This window comes from Thermomyces dupontii (genome assembly GCF_041956625.1).
Source record: "Thermomyces dupontii strain NRRL 2155 unplaced genomic scaffold VTN31scaffold_1, whole genome shotgun sequence".
Lineage (NCBI taxonomy): Eukaryota > Fungi > Ascomycota > Eurotiomycetes > Eurotiales > Trichocomaceae > Thermomyces > Thermomyces dupontii.
Genome location: NW_027192307.1, coordinates 416938 through 437525, shown reverse-complemented (window position 1 = coordinate 437525; position 20588 = coordinate 416938). Strand labels below are relative to the sequence as shown.

Genomic DNA, 20588 nt, shown 5'->3' with positions numbered 1-20588 from the left:
TCCTCTGATCCGGGATCTGTTTGCAGATTGATCTAGCTTTTTGTTTTTTCATTCCATGAGAGAGAGGAGTGTAAAGATAGGAGCGGTGAACTGCGTGAACACTTTTGATGAATGGCACCTGTCATTGCTCACAAGCAAGTCTAATCTCTGTGAGAGGAAGTGAACTGATATATCATGAACATGATCTGCTCAAGCACCTGAGACCAAAAGGAAGAGAAAGCAATAAACTTGTATAACCATGTATGTTCATCTTGGAAACCTCAAGTATGCATGTGAAGTACAAAGTTGCAAGTACTCGTAGTACTACTATCCAACGAACATGGCATCGAGCTTTGACCACAACAGCTCCCGGGTCAATTTCAACTTGCTTCGAAGTCCCTCGACGGCTTGCAGCCCTATGTGTGGTCAACGCGGCCGAGATGAAACACAACGATCCCACCCAGGGCGGCGTCCAAGCTTCCCAGGTCTGATCGAGTCAACTTCGGCCTGCCTTGCCTGGGGCTCTCTTTTCTTTTTTTTTTTTTTTTTTTTTTCTCGTATGCCTCATCGGGAATTCCACAATGCACGGAATTCCCTGAGACCTCCAGCATCGAGCTCAGTAGAGCTCAGTAGCGATGATTCTCAAACCCTATATCTGGCACTGGCAGCGACGACAGACTATTACTATCATTATCACACAGGACGAGAGGGTATGAGTAGACATCCGATAATCATCATCTGGCTAGATGAGTAGTATAGTACCTTCAGATACCTAAGACTTGTTTATGACGGTAGGCTGGCACGGCATGTGAATTCTCTTCTCAGTACCGAGCAGAATGTCAAACACGCTCTAGGACCAATACCTTTTCCCCCCCGAGCGAATAATGACAGGTCGCTCGATCAAACGGTGACACCGGCTCCAGGCTTCGGGATGCTATTCCGGACTACAATTGGAGAATGAAACTACTCAGTCTAAAGACTCAGGAATTCCGACCCATCAGGCCGGGCCTGCAAGTGATCAATATTCCGAGGGGAAAGAAAACAACCAAGCAAAGACAAGTAGGTCTCGTCCAGAACGTATAAGTCTCATATCTATATCTTCACCGGTTGCACGAAGGAAGACCAGGGGAATATCGCGCCTCAAATGGACAGCCGTACGTCCGAGAAACGGCAAAATCTCTGCCTTGGCCACGGGCTTCAGCTCGTACAATATTTGGAATAGGGACCAGATACCCGACGTACGCTGTGAGACTGCAGGGGCTATGCAACAATTGCTCAGAGCTGAGGTAGGATGTAGCTTTCATCGTTGCCAATTACCTACCTCTAGGCCGAAGGTTCCTACAGGGTTAGGTAAATCAAAGTGCATACAAACAAGGCCAAACATGTCTTTTTCAAAAAAAGGACATACTGAAAAAAAAAAAAAAAAAAAAAAAAAAAAAAAAAACGACTGAGCAGAAAGAGCTCTCCCGATGTGTTTCGGATTAGCTGGGGATCCCTGGAGGAGAATCCACTCTCCGTCGATCCGGCGATCGTTTGATGGCATTGATTTGGCCGCTTGACCGACGGTTGGCCCAATCTACATCTTGTTCCGTCAGTGCTTTTCCGATGCATGTTGGGAAGAGTCCATAAGACTCCTGTTGAACAAACCAGTGGTCAATGCTTATCAAACACGGTGGATCGATCACCGTTCCCACCGGCCTCTCAACATGCATTGGAAGACGAACTTTGAGCCGCAAAGGTAGTGGTGCCGACTGTAGAAAACCCCATAAACAATACTATTGAGAAAACGACCGAAAACAAGTAACATACACACAACTGCACAACTGAAATATTGACAATTTGTCCTTTGTTGATACCCGTATAAACAAACAGATAATGCACCTGAAAGAAGCTTCCAATCCAATGTCGACCACTCTACTCAGAGTCATCATTCAGGTCGTCCCCAAAGTCATCGTCGTCATCATCTCCGTCGTCGACGATGGCGTCCTCGCTATCGTCGTCGATCACGTAGACTGGCTTCTTCGCTGTGGCGGCCGCTCGGCGGGCTGGTCGAGAGCGAGCAGGAGGCGCTTTCTCCTCATCAGACTTGTCCCCTGTAGGAGAGTCGAGGATGTCGTTGGCCATGGCATCGATTTCATCATCGGAATCCTCCAGTAGCTTCTTCCTGCCCCGGCCTTTAGCTGGTTGAGTCTTCTTCGCGGCCGGCGCCGGCTCGGCCTTGGAAGCATCTTTTTTCGGACGTCCACGAGACTTAGGAGCAGTCGTGGATTTGGCCGCCGCCGACTTGCTCTTCACGCCAGCCTTGGACTTTGTGGGCTTGATCGGCTCGTCATCGTCGTCATCCTCGGCGTCGGCCATTTTGACATCCCGCGACTTCACCGTCAAGGACCGACGCGGAGAGTTTTGCGGCACAAGCTTGCTGTAATCGGTTTCATCCGCGTCGAACTCACTGCCAAGTTTCGACGTCTTCGTGGTGCTGCTTTTCAGCCCTGAACTGCTCTCCGGCCGACTGGAATGGTCCGAAATCAGGGTTTTGCCTTTGCTATCCCCGATTCCCTTGACCATTTTGCCAACATCATCGAGCAAAGCGTCCCCATTATCCGAGTCCGAGTCACTCAACACCGCGTAGGTGGCTGGCTTGCGCTCGGTTGTTGGTCGACTCCGCGACGTGGTAGACTCCCCAGCGGAGGCCTTCGCCGTTGTCTTGTCCGTCATAACAACATCTTCCTCCTCCTTTGGTGACGCATCCTCACGTTTTGGAGCGGCTCGGTTCTTCTTGGGAAGGATCTCTGCTTCAAAGTCCTCGTCTGACTCGTCACTGGCCGGGACAGGCTTGGTTTCCTTTGGTGTCTTGTTGAGGAAATCAAGAATGCCCCCCTTTGCCTCAGTTTTCTTGGAGGTGGCGGCCTTCTTGCTTCTAGATGGGGCGTAGTCCTCATCGTCATCGTCACCACCAGCCTTGCGCTTCCGGGCCGGAGCCCGGTTGCTCGCCAGTTTGGTCGACGCACGGCCGCTCAGACCGGCCGCTTTACGCTCGCGACGTTCGTCCTCCTCGAGCTGCAAACGCCATTCGTGGATGAAGTCATCCAGATCCTTCTTCCAGATATCTTCCTTGGACAGTCTGATAAGGTTGTCAATCTCTGTTTCTTTGTCAGCAATCTGACGGAGGAGTCGGTCCACGCGTTCCTGTGTCAGCGACCACAGCGGCATCTGGCACGCAAGTCAGCAACAATGATCATGATCATGTTGATAGGTACCATAAACGTACATTGAGCAGATAATCGTAGCCATCGGAAGCAACGTCAGCCCCGGCCTCTTCCGACTCTTCACCGTCCTCCGGAGCCAGTTGTGTGTCAAGAGCCTTGACTGCCTCCGTGACTTTAGGGAAGGCCTTGAAGCCTTTCTCCTGCAATTCGGCAATCAAGACCGACTTCTTCTTCTTGGAGATCACCAATTTGCCATCGATGATCATCTGAACGAACCGTGCCTGGTTCGTCAACTTGTCCAACTCCTTTTGCATTTCGTTCAGTTGGTGTTGCTATGTCTCGTCAGCGCACGTCAAACATGGCGTGATTCTCCGGCAGACAAACCTTGCGCTTCTCGTATAGCTTGATACGAACGGCGTAAAATTCCTTCAGGATGTCTTCCACCGAAGCGTACTTGGTGATCCGACCCTCGGGATCGAAAGCCACCAAGTTTGTGGTCGCAATGGTTTTGGAGAGCTTGAACTTTTCTTCCAAACTCTCATCCTGCGTGCTCTTCATGTTCTTCTCATCCAACTGGATGACAAAGTGAACCTTGGTGTGTGTATTGTAGTCCTTGTAATCTTTGATGAACGACGGAACCTTCTCACCCTTGATGATTTCTTCCAGCCTGTCCTTGAAATCTTGGGTCCAGACCCGGATAGGAAGTTCAGTGATTTCGACTTCCTTGTCGCCAGTTTCCCGGATGATCCCGCTGAACTTGAAACGATCCGGACCCAAGGGCGTGACCTCACCAGTGAAACCTCGGAACCAAGGCTTCATCGGCTTGGGTTCCTCCCCATCCATCATACGTTTTAGGTTCTCAACAATGTCCTCCGGATTGTAGTTGGGGATCTGAGAACTCCATCCGGTACCAATACCGTCAGCGCCATTGATAAGGATCATCGGAACGATTGGCACATAGACTTCGGGTTCGATTTTCTCTCCGTCGTCTTCATTGTGCTTGAGCAATGGCTCATCGGCAGGATGGAAGATCTTGCGAGCAAGAGGCGAAAGCCGCGTGTAAATATATCGAGCACTGGCACAATCCGTACCACCCTGCAGACGGCTACCGAAGTTGCCACTTGGCTCCAGGCAGTTGACGTTGTTGGATCCAACGAAGTTCTGCGCGAGACCGACAATGGTCTGCTGCAGAGAAGCCTCGCCGTGTTGGTATGCCGTCATGCCAGACACGTGCCCGGCCAACTCGACAACCTTAATATCCCGTTTAATGTTGCGCTTGAAGCAGGTGTAGAGGACCTTTCGTTGACCTGGCTTGAGACCATCAACAACGGAAGGGATCGAGCGCTGGTTGTCGGCAATGCTGAAGAGAATAAGCTCCTTGTTGATGAAATCCTCGTATGTGATCTTCTTGGAGGAGTGATCCAGATACGTGCCCGGCTTGAATTGGCGGAGCCATTCCTTTCGCTCATCAGCTTTCTTCTTGGAGAAAGCGAGGTCAATCAGTTTCTCCTCATGCTCCTGCATGGTGTGGAACTCCTTCAGATGCCGGTCCAGGTCTCGGAAATAGATCTGGGCATCCTCCGTAGTGCTTGTTCCCAGACCCTTGTAGTACTTGTGCTGCCAGCCACGTTCATGCTTGTGTTCCTCCTTCCACCGTTCATATTCAGGCATCGTGAAAAACGATATCTGCTTGGTCGGGTGCTTTGGATCGCCTTTCCAAACCTTGACGATGGGCGTGATGAATTCGACCAAGAATTCAGGAATCTTCAGCAGGCTCGGAAACTGGACCTGGAGGAAGTTGATCAAGAGACCCTTGATGTGGCTACCATCGTGATCTTGATCCGTCATAATCATCAAGTGACCATATCGCAATGACTTTGTGTCTGTATACTCCTTTTTGTGCTGTAGGCCGAGGAAAGTCTTGATATTTTGAATCTCTTGGTTCTTCGAGATCTGGTCGATAGAAGCATCGCGCACGTTGAGTAACTTGCCTCGGAGAGGAAAGACGCCAAAGAGATCCGGGCCGACAATGGCTCGACCGGCGATGGCCAGACCCTTAGCCGATTCACCCTCGGTCAAGATCAGGGTGCACTTATATCCATCTTTGGTGCCAGCCTTGTTGGCATCCGTGAGTTTGGGATTGGTCATGCGAGACCGACGGTTGCCATCCGACTTCTTCAAGATCTGATCGGCCTTTTTCTCGGCAAAATGAAGAATGTTGGTCATCACGTCAGTCTTGAGGACCTTTTTAAAAAACTCCTCATCGAGCTGACATTTGCTGCCGAATTGAGAGGGTTTCGTTGTCAATTGTTCCTTGGTCTGTGAGTTGAAAGCCGGATTTACGATCAAAGCGTTCACAAAGATAAAGATATGGTTCCGAATCTGTGCTGGCTTGAGCGTTGCGCCGGTCTTGTTCTTCTTCTTGACCACTTCGGCGAGGCGGTTGCAGATCTGATCGGCAATATAGTTGACGTGCGTGCCACCAGATGTTGTCGCAATGGAGTTGACGAACGACACCTGATGGAAGGACCCATCAGACACGGCAAAGCCGACCTCCCAGCGTGGGTCTGGATTCGCAGTGACGATCTCGCTCTTGTCCATAGAAGCCTCCTCGCCACGCTCATTCTTGATGGCTTTTGTGTACATTTCCATGTATTTCTTGAAGTTCCGGACGGGAATCCGGGTGCCGTTGAACTTGACTGCGACTTTACTGGTTCCCGCCAGGTCATAGACGCGACGCTTTAGCAGGGCCTCGAAGTCATCATCAATGCCGCTCATACCAAACTTGGCATAGTCCGGCGTGAAAGTGACTTTTGTATAGTCTTCACCTTTGCAGTCGGTGATTTTGGCCTTGCCCATCTTGGACATGTTGTCTGTCCATGTCTGCTTGTACTTCTTTTTCTGGATCGAGTCATAGGTCTCGATCGTGAAACTGGTTGAAAAGACGTTACATAACTTGGCACCGAAGCCGTTTCTTCCACCGGTTACCTTCTGTTCATTGTCGTCGTAGTTGGACGACGTCAGAAGGTGGCCGAAAATCAGCTCTGGCACGTAGATCCCTGTTTTCTGGGCAATGTCAGAGACAGTCCGCAGGCGAATAATCTTCCATGTGATTACAACATACTTTGTGGATCTCGACCGGGATACCGCGGCCGTTGTTCCAAACACTGATCTCCCCGGATTCACGGTCCATGGTTATCCGAATCTCGTCCATGTTTGGATCCCTTTGTTTGTTATCTGCTGCGTTGACAATGATTTCGTCGAAAATTTTATAAAGACCGGGCACGTAGGTAACCTCGCGATATTCCATCAACTCGGTAGTTGAGTTGAACACCCACATCTGTTGCGTGGTGGCCTCGATCGAACCAATGTAGGTATCTGGACGTTTGATGATGTGTTCCAGTTGGGTCAACTACACCCAAGAGGCGTCAACTTAATTACTCTCTTTTCACGCGTTAGGGGAACAATGGGATCCTACCTTCTCGTATTTATCTGCTTCACCAGTCTCTATTGGTGCTGAGGGTGGTGCTTCATCAGCACCATTCGACTCATTTGGGACATCAGCCAGAGGCTTTTTCGAACCGGCATTTTTTCGGCCGGCGGCTTTGCTGGCCGGCTTCGGATTTGGAGGTGTGCTTGACATCACCGAGTCTTCCACATCCGACTCAGCATCCGAATCAGGAGCGGGGCGCTTCTTTGCGGGCGCTTTTTTGGACGTGGTCTTGCCCGTCAACGTAGTCTGGGTCAATTTCTTCGGGCCTGACTTATTGCCAGCGGCCTTTGCCTTCGGTTTCTACGCGCCCGACACGGTCAGTACTGCTCTTGCCAGGGGGGTCTCGAAATGGATTATCCCGAAGTCTCCCCGAGACGACAGAAATCAAACATACCGACGCCGCACCAGGCACGAAGTCAGAGCCAGAGTCACTGTCAACTTCGTAGACGGAGCCTTCTTCCGAGATATTCATCTTGGTAACGAGAGGAAGAGATCACGAGGAGCGGAAGGTGAATAGGAAGAGTTAGACGTGGAATGTGGACAAGCAAAACATCCCACAATGCGGCGGCGATAGCGCCTCAATGGATGTTGAAGGAGAACCCGTGTCCTTGTCTTCCGGACAAGGGGATGCCGCTTAATCCGTTTGTTGACAGGATTTGCTGTCTGAGACGCGTTCCGTGTTGGCGGTTGCCGCTTTTGGCCGGGCATTCGGGGCTATGTTTATCCGGGGCGCGTGAAGCTGCGCTAGTATATTTTAGGCAATTCCACAACAAACAATCCACTCTCACCGCATTGATCCGTCAACTGTCGTAAAGAAGAAAATGAAGGATCAATCTCCAGCATCGGAGATCAAAGACGGTCGACCAATGAGGTTCCCTGCACTAAGGTCTACTACTATCTGCATCATGACCGTTGAGAGTGCATAATGAATCAGGATCAGTGACGGAAATATTGAATTGTCTCCGATGACGGCTCCATTCATGCCATTATTCTCGCTCCTCCAAGATTCTGCTCGCAGCGCTTGGACTTCACATCTTTTGACTCTCCTAGCGAGTTCACTGATTTACTGTACGGAGTATGGAGTACTCGTAGGCTAACCTAACCAAATTTCTGCCTGAAATTCAAGGCAGACCGCATCCCGCCGATCCCCATTCATCCCAAAAGTAGAGACGAATCTTGGCGTCAGGGGAAAAGCGGAGCCCGCTAAACTCTAGGCCAAACTTCTCCCGCGCCGGCTTCAAAGAAGAGGCCTGAATTCAAAGCGGCCGATTTGCTCCAGGGCGGAAGAGCGGAGCCCCTGCTCAATTAAGTTAGGCTTGATGAGTGCTGCTAAGCCGCTAACGCTCCCGGCCCTGGAGCTAAAACTACCACGAAACAGGTCAGGCCCTCAGGAGGTGAATCCCTGATTGCGCCTGGATTTTGTTCCTATGCTCACACCTGCGATGTATCTGCCTGAGTTTATCGTCCTCGTCGCGGGTCGCTTCTGGAATTGCTGGTCATTCCATTCGAGCATTGTTCGCCTGAAGTTTTCGATATCAATCTGGCCCTGACTGGCGTCGCGCCGGGTTCGCGCCGTGTTGACTGGACAGATTGAAGTAATGCTTGCTCAATTGCTGGAGTAGTGGTTTCGTTCTGGCACCGGGTATGGCGTCGACAGCGACAATGGACCGCGGAGAGGTGACATCCGCCATGGTGGAGGAAATCCAGTCCCCAATGACCACCGATTCGATGGTCACAGTACCCCTATCGGAGCACCAATCGAGTCACGATCCTGTTCATGACCCGAGCGAGCTGGCCACAATACAAACCCCGATGGAAGAGCAAGCATTTGAGAAGCGCAGCACGTTCGAGAGTGACGCGAAGCTGGATGATACTCCCAAGAATGAGTCGATATCCGAGCTGGATCCGGCCCACCAGGAAGACTCAGAACCCGGACCTGCAGATGGCTCGGACGCTGCCGAGTCAGACAGCCCGAGCATTAAGTCGCCGGCGAGTAATAGCGAGGTGGACTGGGATAAGTTGGACAAAACCGAAGAGGAGGAACCCCGCAGTGAAATGACAGACGAGGTATGTGCTCCAACCGACTGGGTCGAGTCGTCATTGACGTCCAATGCGATTTGTCAAACAGTCCACGGCTTTATTGCTGGCACGTCTGGAGCAAGAAAATAATGCGCTGGCTACGAACCCCAAATCAGGCCTCGCGAGTGTCAAATCGCGGAGAAAATCGCGCCCTCCGTCGATACAGCAGCTCAAGAAACTCGTGGAAGATCCGAGATTGTCACTGAGGTACTCGCAGCTTCCGACTCCACCGATGACGGAATTGGAGTTCTGGGCGGCCCTCGTGGCGGACTACCCTGCCACCGCGCAGCGATTGCCGACATTGACGTCAAACAAGATCAGAGCGGGCATTCCACCGCCGCTTCGAGGGGTGGTCTGGCCCAGTATCGCCAGGGCGCGGGACTCCCAATTGACGGAAGAGTTCACTCGCCTGTCGCGAGAGACTAGCCCCTACGAAGGCCTCATCGGAAAGGACATTGGCCGAAGCTTTCCCAACGTAGAGATGTTCCGTGATCCGAACGGCGAAGGCCAGCAAATGCTGGCACGGGTGCTTAAATGCTTTAGCCTGTACGACACGAAGATTGGATACTGCCAGGGACTAGGGTTCGTGGTTGGTCCGTTGCTGATGCATATGACTGATGCAGAAGCATTCTGCATGCTGGTCAGGTAGGTGCCAGGATGCTCAGCAGGCTGCGGAACAGGTACTGACGGAATCTCAGATTGATGGATCATTACGGCCTGCGGTCCTGCTATCTTCCAGATCTCTCGGGACTGCATCTTCGCGTCTATCAATTCCAAACGCTGCTTTCGCGGCACTTGCCCAACCTTTATGCCCATCTCGAGTCGCTCCATATTGAGCCGCTCTATGTCTCACAATGGTTCCTCTCATTCTTTGCCGTCACGTGCCCTCTACCAATGCTCCTGCGAATATACGACGTCTTGCTGCTGGAAGGCGCGTCGGAGACTTTAATGAGAGTGGCGCTGTCGCTGATGCAACGAAATGAGAAGAAGATCATGGCATGCACGGAAATGGAGGATGTGATGCAGCTGTTATTGTCTCGGAGTCTTTGGGATACGTAAGTGTTTGCGACAGGCCTTCCAAAAAATAAACTAACCATGTGATAGGTACGCATGGAATGCGGACGATCTGGTCAAGGATTTCGTGTCATTGACCCCACTGGTTAGCAAGGAGAGCTTAAAGGCCCTGGAAGCGAGCTATAACCAGTCCCAAGGGGTCCCAACGGGCATCTCGTTCCCCCAAATACAAGCAGCCGCCTCTCGGTTCTTGGGCCGACTATGGGCCGGCTCGGGTTCTCACAAGTCCTTGGGACCGCCGAGCTCGACACGTCCCGACAGCACGATCCGACGGTCTCCGTCCAAGCAGAGCATGGCATCAACCCTCAACTCCTTGGAATCGGCGGCCTCGGAAACCAGCACGGCGCCTACCGAGGTGTCGGCCTCCGGCGAGCCCAAGCCTCGGATCAAATCCACAATGTCGCAGAAGGACAAAGATCTGCATGGGCAGATCGAGGACCTGTTGATGGCGATGAATGACCTGCAACGTGAACAGGCGAGTCTTGCACGAGATCTCCAACAAGAACGAGAGGAGCGGGAGGAAGACCACGAGGTTTCCAAGGCAATGCTTTCGTATATCAAGGACATGGGCGACGATCAGCAGGATTCCGAACTACGCCAGAGTCTAATCTCAAGGGCCGAGGAGCGATTCATGACATCGAATAAGCGGGTGTCAATCGCTCAGACCAAGCATCAACTCAGGGACGAGGTTAGTCGGTGGAAAGAGATGCACGAAGTGGAAGCGGCTCGGTGTACGGAGCTCAGCCGGAGACTTGACGAGTACGAAAGGGAGAATTCACGACTCAAGGAGGAGCTACGTGAGGCTCGTGCACGGATCCAAGAGGGTCACTGGGAAAAGCAGAGGCTGGAACGCACTGTCCAGGAGCTACGAGCTCGCAAGCCGTCACCGTCCGACAGCAACAGGAACAAGCGAGCGTCACTAGGGGACGCAAATGACGGATGGCCGTCGAACACTGGACTGCGAGAAATCAAGTTGATAACACGGACCAACTCACAGAGAAGCGCAAGGAACCCCAAGCGGAACAGTACTATTATCGGCCTACAGGGAGTCGAAGGCAGTACGGCACCGACATCCCCGGCATCTGCTGGGCCGGACGACTCGCTGCTCGTGGAACTTGTGAACGCAAAAACGGCCGAGGCCATTGCGAGACAAGAACTGGAGGAAGTCAAAGCCAAGCTGGATTCGCTGCGAAAGTTGATGGGCAGCCCTGCCACTCCGAGGATCCCTTCTTCAGAGAATCCGCTCAATCTCTCACCACCGAGGACCACATCCGCGACCACAAAGTCGTCACCGGAAACGAACAAGTCTTCGGCGGCAGGGGGGTTCTTCGGTTGGGGGAAGCGCACCGTATCCACTGCCAGCGCAGAGTCGAAGTGATCTTGTATCATGTCTCTCCTGTCCCTTGAGATGAGCGATTGGGAGGTTCTTCAGCTTGTACATACTCTAGCAGCCGTATCATCTGGGCTGTCTGCTCCTGTATATGATTAACCTACATATAATGCATAGGTATTTATTACGATGACATTGGGACCGGCTATCTGATTGGCCGTTGATGGTTGTACCTATTCTCACGTGACCCTCCAGAGATAAGCAGATAACGAAATCTGCGAATCTGAGCCCCTCCTTGCTTGACCTGAATCTGCCGAAAATATCCCCAGAAATCGAGTTTGCTAAGTGATAGCAGGCACGAGTGGCAGTCATGAGCTCAGAAAAAGGTACCACCGAGCTTCCCGAACGGCCCAAAGAGGAGGCGACTCAGAAGAAGGCCAAGGCGCCGAAGCAAAACAACAATGCCAAACAGGCGGGGCAGAACACCAAACAAGCGAGCAAGGCCCCGAAGAAGACGGGGGATGTGATTCGGGATCCCGAACAGATGTTCAAGGTCGGGTTCCTTGCCGACGTCTACGAGGAATTGCCCGTGGAGAAAACGATCGAGAAGAAGGTCCGCACCCGGTTCCCTCCCGAGCCCAACGGCTACCTGCATATTGGGCACAGCAAGGCGCTGGCGGTCAACTTTGGATTTGCCGAGTATCACAAGGGGGAGTGCATATTGCGGTATGATGACACGAATCCGGAAGGCGAGGAGGAGCAGTACTACGAGTCGATCGCGGATCTCGTGGACTGGCTGGGCTTCAAGCCCGTTCGCGTCACGAGCGCCAGCGACAATTTCGATAAGCTGTACGAGATGGCGGAAGATCTGATCAGGAAGGATGGCGCATACGTGTGCCATTGCACCAAGGCGGAGATCAAGGCGCAGCGAGGCGAGGCGGAAGGGAACCGAGGTAAGGGCGAGCGATATGCATGCCCTCACCGTTCGCGCCCGATCGAGGAGTCCTTGGCGGAGTTTCGCGCCATGCGCGACGGGAAATACAAGCCCGGAGAAGCGGCGCTGCGCATGAAGCAGGATCTCTCGAACCCCAACCCACAGATGTGGGATTTGATCGCGTATCGTGTGCTGGACGATGCTGACCGGTACCATATCCGGACCGGGAACAAGTGGAGGATCTACCCGACGTACGATTTTGCGCACTGTCTGTGTGATAGCATCGAGGGCATCACGCATTCGCTGTGTACTACTGAGTTTGAGCTGTCTCGGGAATCGTACGAATGGCTCTGCGATAAGTTGGAAGTCTACAGGCCCATGCAGCGCGAGTACGGGCGGCTCAGCGTCAACAATACCGTGCTCTCGAAGCGCAAGATTATTGAGCTGGTCAAGCGCGGCCACGTGCGCGGCTGGGATGATCCGCGACTGTGGACGCTGATCGCGCTGAGAAGACGAGGTGTTCCTCCGGGCGCGATCTTGTCCTTCGTCAACGATCTTGGTGTCACCAAGGCCCGAACGATTGTTCAGGTGGGCAAGTTTGAGCATATTGTGCGGCAGTATTTGGAGACGACCGTGCCGCGGTTGATGTTGGTATTGGAGCCGCTCAAGGTGATCATTGAGGGCCTGCCGGAGGATCACCTGGAGATGGTGGAGGTTCCATTCTCCAAGGACCCATCGTTTGGGGTATGTTCCTTGTTGGATTTGGAGTATTCGATCAAGCTGACCCATTTTAGACGCACACTGTGCCATTTACGCGAGTGGTCTACATTGAGCGGAGCGATTTCCGCGAGGAGGATGACCCGAACTACTTCCGACTAGCGCCGGGCAAAACCGTTGGTCTGCTCAAAGTGCCTTACCCAATCACGGCGACTCGGTACGACAAGGATCCGACGACGGGACAGGTGACGTGCGTGTACGCCCGATATGAGAAGCCGGAGGAGGGCGCAGCACCAAAGCGGGCCAAGACGTAAGACCTACCCCGCAAGAGCAGCGGACACGCTCAGGATCTCTGACCTTTCTCAGGTACATCCACTGGGTTGCGGAATCGCCGCAGCACAACAGCCCGATCCGCGCCGAAGTGCGCGCGTTCAACCCCCTCTTCAAGTCTGAAGACCCATCGGCGCACCCGGAGGGATTCCTGGCAGACATCAACCCGGACTCGGAGCAGATCTACCACGACGCGTTCCTGGAGACGGGCTTCCACGAGGTGCGCCGGACGGCGCCATGGCCGCGTGAGCTGCGCCCGGCTGACTCGGGCGAGGGCGACGCCGCGACGACCAAGAAGCCGACGCCACCGTACTCGATCCGTTTCCAAGGTATGCGGGTGGCATATTTTGCGGTGGACCGCGATTCGACGGATGAGCATGTGGTGTTGAATCGGATTGTGACGCTGAAGGATACGGCTGGCAAGACGTAGTCTGTCTGTTCTCTTTTGGAGGTGTGAATTGAATGTCATGTGGATGATTGGTAAATAGAATTGATCGATGTTGAGTGGGTGATTGCACGTACAGAGATCCTAATCAACGAGTTTTTTTGAGCTGATCCGAGCCGGAGTTCAAGAGGCAGAGGTCCAGCACAAAGGCCCACGCAATGCCGCGCGTAGGGCGGGTAAAAAGAAACCCAGGGATCTGATACTCTGTTTCATCTCGGGCACATCTCTCTTCATGCATCCCCAACAGCCCAAGGGTAGGATTCAGCTATTGTCGCGGCGCCGATTCTCGAACCGTCAAACTTGGAGCTGAAAAGCTCATCAATACCTAGGTACATAAGGTACTACTGTACTAGTCTATCGAATCCAATATTTTCGCAGCCTCACACAGCTGTTTCTTGAGTTATGAGTCACACTACCCTACCCGTAGATGACCCTAGTATACAGGAGACCACAAACCACGCGGCTGAATGCTCATATCCATCCGGTAGTACATATGCATATACAGCCTACGGGTTCTGTTTCCCCCGATGAAAGCCGCGTACGGTGGCTACGGCCTCCGAGCCTTTTTACCTTTTGAATGGATTGTGGAGCAATGATATGATTTTGTCATGGACTCATCATACATCGCAGGGCTCAATGTCCAAAGCTTCAGGGTGGATCAACTGGCTTGCAAGACTGGTTGACCAGATTTTCGAGACAGTGCGAACAAGAGAACAAGAGTTGGGAAGTTCAAGATTCAGAAGGATTCATGGGGTTTTTTTTTTTTGCCCTGTCAACCTTGCCCTCACGCTAAGCCTGAGGGCAGGATTGTTTAGCTGTCAGCTTAGCCAGCTTGGCCAGTCCTAATCATTTGTAGTACTCCCTAACTCAATGGGGAAAAAGACGCCAACAAGTGGATTCTAGCAAAGAAATATGTAATGGTTCCGGAGTCCTTCTGCAATCGATTGTCACCGTTGAGTGTGGACGGCATAATAAAGGCCGGCAAGCCGGTTGATTTGATTTGGATTGATTGGTAGAGGAATGATCAATCCGGCGGATGTGAGCGGCAAAGCTTTCGGCACATAATTCCGAGGAGATGAAGCCGTGGATTCAGCCTACACTTCATGATTAGAGGGCAAAGAGGTACTACAGGATCCATAATCCTTTAGTACTACTCGTATATGAACTTGATACGAACTGTCCGACCAGACAAGTTTAAGCTTCTCTCTGCGTCATTGAAGACTGAAAACAAGAAAGGAAACTGCGTGGAAAATTCATCGAAGGATTTTGGAACTGTTTGTTCCGATGGCCCTGACGCAAGCCTAGACTGATTACGGTTCAAAAATTCTGAAAGCGGCTAACCATTCCTTCCACAAGCCAATCATCATCGGAGAACTATGTACCCTTAACCTTATCCGGACTTAGCCTGGGGCAACTGTTCTAACAACGGGATCTACTGTACGAGTAGAAACTAACAATCTCCATCACCTTTTTCAAAGTTCAATCTGGAGGCAAATTTCAAGCCAAAGACTAAGTAAGAGGATCGATCGAATGGTCAACCCATGGTCCGTCATCCGTCGCCATCCCGCATGATACTCGCGGTCCAATGCTGTTGCGGCATTGTGATCGCTTGACGCGTAGGATCATCGGCACCTGGGCCCATCAAGTCTCATACACATGGCACGGTTGAATCATTGGATGGCGGTGGGTTGAAGTATGATCTGGCAAAGCTCGCCGCTACGTTGCCCAAGAATAGACTTTTAAAAAAGACTTGAGAGAAGATCCCAAGGAGCCAACGACGTCGCCGCTCTGGGCATGGTTTAAACAAAAAAAGTCTGCAAGGCGTGGACGTGTTACATGTACTTGGACTGTGAACCTCTGTTCCATTCATTCAGCCCGTGGAGTTGCAACAAAATCTCGTACTGTCGACGCTGTCGTACCCCAACATCCAACCGACTCACCGAGAGGTGCCGAAGCGGGACCCCCGTATTGAGACACGCCGTCCCCCCGCGACTTTTGTTTGAGATCAGATTCTCTTCTTCGACTTGGGAGACCCCGTTCAATGATCACGTCGGGGTTGACTTCTCCTCTGGTGATTGTTTGATCGTCTCTCTCAAAGTCAATCCGCCACAATGACCCTCCGAGACCGCTTTCGCAGAGCATTCCACCGGTCATCAAACGGCAAGGACCGAAACAACAAGCCCAAGGTTCAATACTACCGCGACGGCGAATGTCCGCGGTCGAAGTACCGGGGCCCCGTCGACCCGGAGCATCGTCGAAAACTGTACGAATGGAATTTCGCAGATGCCACCGCCCACAGCCCTCGGTCGATAGGCTACGAGCTTTCGCCTTGCACGAGTCGGCCGCACCCACCGCCGCAGAACGGTAGTGATATGGAGGATGAGGCATCTGATCAAGAGGATCCAGTACCGGAGGTGACAAGACGCCTTGGTATGATGATCACCTTTTCTTGCCTGGAGTTTGGTTAGGAAATCTATACTGATCAATGGCTTGATGCTTGCAGATGCCATCACCGTCACGCATCGTGAATTCGCCGATGACGGCAATCTCTCGCAGTCCTCGACTGTGGTCGGCAGCTTGGAGTCGCAGTCGACCCTCACCGAAACCCAAGAATGGGCTCCCATCAAAACGACTCCTGCTGCTGCTACTGTTTCCCCCAAGTGCCATCGATGCACTGGGAACGAGAAGACGGCTCGGTTGACGGTATCGCCAACACAATCACGCAGGCGGCCCAAGAGCGACCTGAATAAGGCCCTGCCCATTCCGCCGGACGAGCTGGCTCGGGCGTTGAATGCTATTCAGTACGTTTCGTGAGCGAGAGAGGATGTGCCTGGCTGCACACCGCCGGAATTCTTTCTATCATGGGACATTCGGATTGTGGTGGGGATACTACTATTCATGCGGATCATGGCGTTTGGTTGTGATGCTGGCTTTCCTTTTGAATTGTGCATGAGCTGGCCATGGATGGCACAGAGGCTCGGAGGTTGGCGCTTTCATTTCGTCGTTGTTCTCAACAGATTGGATGATAGAGTGCTCGTTGATTAGATTCTCGTGTCAGAGGCTCCATTGAGAAGTGCTCACTTCACCATTGTGTATTTAGGCCAAGGTCTATCCAGTCGTCGTACTACCATCATGCAGTCATCAATCATAACTACGGAGAGATGGTTAATCCTCATGCGTCACCGCCATGTCCAACACTTCCACTCTCCCCTTCCCTCGCGTCTCCGAGCCAACAAATTCACTGAGCCCCTTGAACGCCCCCGGCTCCACGAACCCAACCGTCTCCCACTCGTCTCCCACCGTTTCCTCCGACTCCACCGATTCAATGAAGCTGAGGATCTTGTCTTTGATCGTTGTCGGACCCTGCGGTTGCGGCGTGCCCTCTCCTTCTGACTCGGACTCCTCCTGCTGCTTCTTCTTCCCTTTGCTGCCTTTCTTGCTCTTGGACTTGCCTCCGGCTTCACCGGACTCCGGCTTCTGCGCGCCGTTACCACCGCTGGTGCTCTTGATCGTGTGCTTGAGCAGAGACACCGGACACGTCACCCGTAATCGCATGCGCGCCCGCATCACCGGGATCGGCTGCCATGCGATCAGCGCCTTCATTGCCTCCAGCGCCTGGCTCTTGGCCGATTTGTTCGTCGATACGCCCCTCCAGATTGGCTTCCGTTGCGTCCCTTCGCCGGCGCCGCCATCCGTTGTGGAATCGGGCGCCGTCGTCTCGCCGTTGCGTTGTTGGCCGCCCTGCGCCATGAGTTGGTTCAGCGCCTTCTCAATCATGCCCGGTGTATAGACCCGTTTCGTGGTCGGGTCCACTAATCGCCCAGACACAATGTCCACGACCTCCTTTTCGATCCGCTCCAGCATGTCCTTGCGTTCCCGTTCGCCGACTTGGACCTCGCCTTTGCGGAGGATTTCCTCGATGATCTCATCCTGGGACACATCCGGACCAAACGCCTTGGCTAGTTCCGATGCCGGCGCTGTCTGCGCTTTCGACACGGATAGGAAGACGGTGCGAATCTGCAGGACATTGTCGAGATCTTTCTCCGCACCGGATCGGTATTCCAGTAATTTATTTTTGTAGCATGCGAGCTCGAACCGTTTCTTTCCTGATCGACCTTGTTAGCAAAGTCCATCAAAAGAAACCGCAGAACAACCGTCCCTAATAAATCAACAGAACGCATCAGAGTTCATCATACCCTTTTTTAACCTCACAATCGACACGTTTGTGAATTTGATCTGGTTCGCTGGAGTCTTGATGCCCACCGGCATGGTCGCAGAGATAATCAATATACACAGACAGACGAGTCTAGGTCATAAAATGTACTCCGTACTGCAATCATAAAACAAGCGAAGACGAAAAAGTACTCTTATTCTGGATTGCGTTGTTGCTCTTTAATCTTCAATCTCTGAAGACTCAGAGGCATTTATCATCATTCATCGCTATCAGTTCTTGGCGGCGGGATGCTGACTAAGCAAGTTATCAGCCTCAGGCACAAACTCGGAACTCCACCGGACTCCGCAGCGCAGTTTAGTCCATGAACTCTATTGGCTCAGGGCTTATCAGGACTCAATCCTATTGGCCCTTGTGGGTCGTTGCTGTGTCATCCTCGGAATCCTGGGGTCTGGGAGATCGTCCAAGCGTTGGGCCTCAACACTGCACGTCATCCTGGAGGTTGTTGTGCTCCTTCATCTTTCGGTTGCTGGCAGTTCATCAGCCTGACAGGTGAGCATGTCTTGTGATTTGGCAGGTACTTAAACTGCGGTTGATTGCTAATCGGTGGCGTCCAGAGCTGCAATCTCCGCTATCCATCCGAAGTACCTCCATTATTCCGTCATTCATCGGAATCATGAAGGTGGTTCCGACCGCTCTTTTGTTAGGCACCGCTGCAGCGGCTGTTCAGCCAGCTCAGCAGGTCTTGAACTGGGACTCCCCCAAGGATATCCCGCAGAAGGTCGCCGATGCCGCCTCTCAGCCTCTCCAGGACCTGAAGGAACATCTCAAGTCCCTCAAGGAAGACGCCAAGGAGCTCTTCGAAGAAGTCTCGAACCTGTTTCCGGACTCCTTGAATAACATCCCTTTTTACTCCCTTCCCAAGAAGCACACTCGTCGTCCAGACTCCGATTGGGACTATATCATTCGGGGATCCGATGTCCAGGCCCTTTGGGTTGAGAATGCCAACGGCGAGAAGGAGCGCGAGGTCGATGGTCGCCTTGAGGCTTTTGACCTGAGAGTTAGGAGCGTGGATCCAAGTGTGCTGGGCGTTGACCCCGGTGTTAAGCAGTTCAGCGGGTATCTGGATAACAATGACGAGGACAAGCATCTCTTTTTCTGTAAGTCATTCCATCCTATCGGAGTATTCGATGTTCTGACACTGGTAAGGGTTCTTCGAGTCGCGCAATGATCCCGAGAATGACCCCGTTGTCCTCTGGCTCAACGGCGGCCCCGGCTGCTCTTCCATGACTGGATTGTTCTTTGAGCTCGGCCCGAGTTCGATTGACGAGACCCTCAAGCCCGTTTACAACCCTTACTCGTGGAACTCCAATGCCTCGGTCATCTTCCTGGACCAGCCTGTTAATGTTGGGTATTCTTACAGCAACTCCTCGGTTAGCGACACCGTGGCTGCGGGCAAGGATGTCTACGCCCTTCTCACGCTCTTCTTCAAGCAGTTCCCCGAGTACGCACATCAGGACTTCCATATTGCGGGAGAATCTTATGGCGGACATTACGTGCCGGTGTTTGCTTCGGAGATCCTCTCGCACAAGAAGCGAAACATCAACCTCAAGTCGGTTCTGATTGGCAACGGTCTGACCGATCCTCTTACCCAGTACGCCTATTTCCGACCGATGGCCTGCGGTGATGGTGGCTGGCCCGCTGTTTTGGACGAGTCTGCCTGCCGCTCCATGGACAACGCTTTGCCGCGCTGCGAGGCCATGATCAAGAGCTGCTACAGCACCGAGTCCACCTGGGTCTGCGTCCCTGCCACGATCTACTGCAACAACGCCTTGCTGGGTCCCTACCAACGCACCGGCCAGAACGTGTACGACGTGCGGAAAAAGTGCGAGGGCGGCGATCTGTGCTACCCGGGCCTGAGCTACATCACGGAGTACCTTAACAAGCCGGAGGTCATCAAGGCCACGGGCGCCGAGGTCGACAGCTTCGATTCGTGCAACTTTGACATCAACCGCAACTTCCTCTTCCACGGCGACTGGATGAAGCCGTACCACCGGCTCGTGCCGGGCCTGCTCGAGCAGATCCCGGTCTTGATCTACGCCGGCGACGCGGACTTTATCTGCAACTGGCTGGGCAACCAGGCGTGGACGGAGGCTCTCGACTGGGCCGGCCATGAGGACTTTGCAGCGGCGGAGCTTGAGGATTTGGTTCTGAGCAACGACCCCGACAAAAAGATCGGCCAGGTTAAGTCCTCCGGGAATTTCACCTTTATGCGTCTCTTCGGAGGTGGCCACATGGTGCCGATGGACCAGCCCGAGGCTAGTCTGGACTTCTTTAACCGCTGGATTGGAGGAGAATGGGCTCAGTAATGATGGATTTTTTCGTCTGACATGGCATGCATCGTTATGCTGCTTGCTTGAATCATATCATCACGCTGCTGTTTAGATGAGTTGATCATGTTCAGTTCTGATTGTTTGCAGGGAGTGTATCCATCAATACCACATGCTTTTAATCTCATTATGCTGCTTGTTGAATGTCATCGCGTTGCTCAGTCAAACTTGATCATGCCAATTCTGACTGTATCTCGACGAAATTGTATGTCAATTTGTTTAAAGTTTCTGGACTCGCGATAGATACTGAAGTTGATTTCAACAATATCGAGCCCATTGACCTCTAAAACTACGCATGAATGTAGAGTGGTGGTATTTCTGGAGAGTCGGTTCCATGTGTATCTTTATATTTTTTTATTCATTCATTTCACAACCATAATCGCCCGGCATAATACCAAGACAGAGAAACACAGGCACCAGAAATTCCATCGCGCGGAACA

The 20588-nt window shown here is 52.6% G+C and overlaps 6 protein-coding genes across 6 annotated transcripts; 4 read left to right on the top strand and 2 right to left on the bottom strand.

Moving 5' to 3' along the window:
• Nucleotides 1-1893: 1893 nt before the first annotated feature.
• Nucleotides 1894-7150, bottom strand: VTN31DRAFT_169 (uncharacterized protein; the record flags this gene model as incomplete). Its single annotated transcript, XM_069401774.1, has 6 exons — nucleotides 1894-3189; nucleotides 3248-3517; nucleotides 3570-6251; nucleotides 6310-6597; nucleotides 6664-6978; nucleotides 7073-7150. 6 exons carry the CDS (start codon nucleotides 7148-7150, stop codon nucleotides 1894-1896), a joined length of 4929 nt encoding a protein of 1642 aa, XP_069263025.1.
• Nucleotides 7151-8322: 1172 nt separating this feature from the next.
• Nucleotides 8323-11209, top strand: VTN31DRAFT_168 (uncharacterized protein; the record flags this gene model as incomplete). Its single annotated transcript, XM_069401763.1, has 4 exons — nucleotides 8323-8745; nucleotides 8807-9402; nucleotides 9456-9812; nucleotides 9862-11209. 4 exons carry the CDS (start codon nucleotides 8323-8325, stop codon nucleotides 11207-11209), a joined length of 2724 nt encoding a protein of 907 aa, XP_069263024.1.
• A 322-nt stretch (nucleotides 11210-11531) lies between these two features.
• Nucleotides 11532-13572, top strand: VTN31DRAFT_167 (uncharacterized protein; the record flags this gene model as incomplete). The annotated part of the gene is made up of 3 exons (XM_069401752.1): nucleotides 11532-12839; nucleotides 12890-13122; nucleotides 13179-13572. The coding sequence occupies 3 exons, from the start codon at nucleotides 11532-11534 to the stop codon at nucleotides 13570-13572; spliced, it is 1935 nt and encodes a 644-aa protein (XP_069263023.1).
• A 2126-nt stretch (nucleotides 13573-15698) lies between these two features.
• On the top strand, nucleotides 15699-16401 carry VTN31DRAFT_166 (uncharacterized protein; the record flags this gene model as incomplete). The annotated part of the gene is made up of 2 exons (XM_069401741.1): nucleotides 15699-16017; nucleotides 16091-16401. The coding sequence occupies 2 exons, from the start codon at nucleotides 15699-15701 to the stop codon at nucleotides 16399-16401; spliced, it is 630 nt and encodes a 209-aa protein (XP_069263022.1).
• A 351-nt stretch (nucleotides 16402-16752) lies between these two features.
• VTN31DRAFT_165 (uncharacterized protein) lies at nucleotides 16753-17856 on the bottom strand (the record flags this gene model as incomplete). The annotated part of the gene is made up of 2 exons (XM_069401730.1): nucleotides 16753-17693; nucleotides 17784-17856. 2 exons carry the CDS (start codon nucleotides 17854-17856, stop codon nucleotides 16753-16755), a joined length of 1014 nt encoding a protein of 337 aa, XP_069263021.1.
• Nucleotides 17857-18434: 578 nt separating this feature from the next.
• On the top strand, nucleotides 18435-20127 carry VTN31DRAFT_164 (uncharacterized protein; the record flags this gene model as incomplete). The annotated part of the gene is made up of 2 exons (XM_069401719.1): nucleotides 18435-18918; nucleotides 18968-20127. The coding sequence occupies 2 exons, from the start codon at nucleotides 18435-18437 to the stop codon at nucleotides 20125-20127; spliced, it is 1644 nt and encodes a 547-aa protein (XP_069263020.1).
• Nucleotides 20128-20588: the final 461 nt, after the last annotated feature.